The sequence below is a fragment of the Callorhinus ursinus genome, unplaced genomic scaffold (genome assembly GCF_003265705.2).
Source record: "Callorhinus ursinus isolate GAN/ISIS: 27379988/994484 unplaced genomic scaffold, GSC_fseal_2.0 scaffold57, whole genome shotgun sequence".
NCBI classification, from domain to species: Eukaryota; Metazoa; Chordata; class Mammalia; order Carnivora; family Otariidae; genus Callorhinus; species Callorhinus ursinus.
Genome location: NW_027397119.1, coordinates 9,188,687 through 9,191,049, shown reverse-complemented (window position 1 = coordinate 9,191,049; position 2,363 = coordinate 9,188,687). Strand labels below are relative to the sequence as shown.

The window sequence follows — 2,363 nt, the reverse complement described above, 5'->3', positions numbered from 1 at the left end:
AAGCAGCATGGAGGGGGTCAGAGTCGAGGACCTGGGCTTCCTCGCTTCTGCCCTGCTGGGTCATGAGGCAGTGTAGCCTCTGAGGACGTCGAGGCTCCATGAAGATGGGCAGGAAAATTTTCTGCGGTTATCCCAGAGTCAAGCATAATGTTGGTGCACAAATGGGGCTTCCCACGCATCTCCCTCCCCTAAGAGGGCTACTTTACTGCCTTCTCCCCCACGCCCTAGGCTAGGTGGGTAGTGCAGCCTGGTTAAGGGGAGGCTGGATGTATTGCAGGGGAAAGACTAAGTCTGTATAAATCAATGTCCGGGCACCATTCTAGCTTCTAGGCAAAATGAGGAGATACTCGAAATGACCCAGAGGAGTGCTCAAGCTCAGCATTTAGGACACAGCCTAGGTTTTGAACAGTGGTAGGGGTGAAGGGGGTTAAAGAGTAGGCACTTAGATGGTGGATTTAAGGGGGGAGAAAAGAGAGATCTCCTTTCTCCCCCAGTCCCAGGCCCCCTAGACAGCTCCCTCAAATGGCTGGGGGCAGAAGGAATGGGCAGGCAAGCCCTCCCAGCAGGATGCCATCTTCCCCGTGCTCTTCCCTGAAAGTAGGGCACATTTAGGGGAAAGGCAGGGATCAGGAAGTGACCGGTCCCACCTCCATTTCCCAATCCCGTCCTCAAAGATCCCCACCCAGCCCTGCTGGGAGGCCAGGCGCACTCCGCCAAGAGCCTTCCCCTGCCTCACAGACACCGCCCAGCAAGAGCCACTCGGAAATAGAAAAGAAGGCCCCATTTATTCCACTTCTCGAAGGCGCAGGCCTCTTATCCGGACTTACAGGCCCGTGCTCACTGGTGACCACGGCTGGCTGCATCTCCCAGAGCCTGGCCGTGCCTTAGGGAGAGAGGAAGGCGAGGTGCCCGCGGCTCCAGCACCTGGCCTGGACCACCCATTCTCTCAACTCTGCCAGGCTCTGCCAGACCAAGAGCAGAGGGAAAATCAGGCTCTGTCATGCCCAGGGCCGAGAGCAGGGACCCTCAGAAATCACAGGAGAGGGCAGGGCTGTATGTATGTTCAGCGTGAAACCCCTCAAGAGGAAGGAAGACCGCAATGAGTCGTTTGACACAGCATCCTAGGGAAACCCCCAGAGGCCTCCTCTTCTGTTCCCTGAGAAGCGAAGCCCTGTAACCCAGAGGAGGGGGGGGGGGGTGGGGGGGCCGATGGGAGCCTCTTGTCCCCAGCTTTAGCTCTACAGGCCGGGGCGACCGAGGAGATGTGCCTGAGCCTGTGGGAGACGCCAAGGGCAGCCCAGGCAGTGGGTCCTGACAGGGACGGCCCGGTGCCCCAAGTCTCTCCGTGCTGCTTCAGGCAGGGAGGCAGTGGAAGGTAATGCTGGTGATGGCTCCCAGCTGTCGGCCAGGAGGGAGGTAGGCTGATGAGAGGGGACCAGACAGCATCCTGTGTTAGGTCCCACACTGCAGGCAGGACAGCAGTGTTTGAATGGTTCTAATGCTTCAGGATGTCGGGCACCCCACGGAGCTCAGAGATCAGGAGTCAGGAGCTGAAGGGGGCCTACTTAACCTGTAAGGAAAGCTGCAGGTTAGCTTCTCCCACCCCCGCGGAGAAGCCTGAGGGCCATACCCAGGACCCAACACACTCAACTGTGGGGAGCACCGAGCCATTCAAGCCTTCAGCTCTCCCCTTGTGGAGTCTTTGACCCCCCCCCCCCCCCCCCGACAGGAACTCTCTGGTTCTTCTCCCTGACTACACAGCGGAATCACCTGGGGGGTTTATAAAATTCCCCACCCCTGTCCGCACCCAGAGTCTCTGGAGGCAAGACCTGGGAATTGCACTCTTAAAAGAAAAAGCTCTCCTGGTGAATCCAGTGCGGCCACAAAGTCGGGGAGGAGGGATTCAGATCGTTTCTGTAGGCTCTTTGGCTACAGCTCTGAATAAGGAAGTAAAAATTCACTAAAATCAAGTTTTAAACTATCTGTAAATAGACTCCATATCACCGCAAGAAAAATTTATGTCGGCACTAAAATTAGAACTTCCTGCCCATGAGGGCTGTTTTGAAAAGAATCTCCTCCTTGCGGGTATTTGAGAGGCTGGATTCTCCCCTTGCTGGAATGGGACATGGAGGGGCCATGGGAGCCTCCTCAGCCCAAGGACACTCTGCAACTCTGGGGACAACCACAGGCTCTGCTCCCGGCTCCCTAGCTCTTAACCCCAATTCCAGGGTTCCAGACTGGCCTGGCCTCTGAGGAACACTTAGCATTTGGTGAGCCCCTCCCTCGGAGCCCCCTCCCCTCCCTCGGAGCCCCCCCCCCTCCCTCGGAGCCCCCTCCCCTCCCTCGGAGCCCCCTCCCCTCCC

At 57.7% G+C, this 2,363-nt stretch overlaps 1 protein-coding gene across 5 annotated transcripts in view; it reads right to left on the bottom strand.

The window, feature by feature from the left end:
- Positions 1 to 766: 766 nt before the first annotated feature.
- The window catches only part of IKBKE (inhibitor of nuclear factor kappa B kinase subunit epsilon), a 22,990-nt gene continuing 21,393 nt past the window's right edge, over positions 767 to 2,363 (bottom strand). For all 5 annotated transcript variants that reach the window (XM_073884435.1, XM_073884434.1, XM_073884433.1 and 2 more), the window contains one exon: positions 767 to 1,570. In XM_073884435.1, coding sequence (XP_073740536.1) covers positions 1,537 to 1,570 — 34 coding nt within the window. In that variant the 3' untranslated portion in view covers positions 767 to 1,536. The remainder of the gene's footprint in view (positions 1,571 to 2,363) is intronic.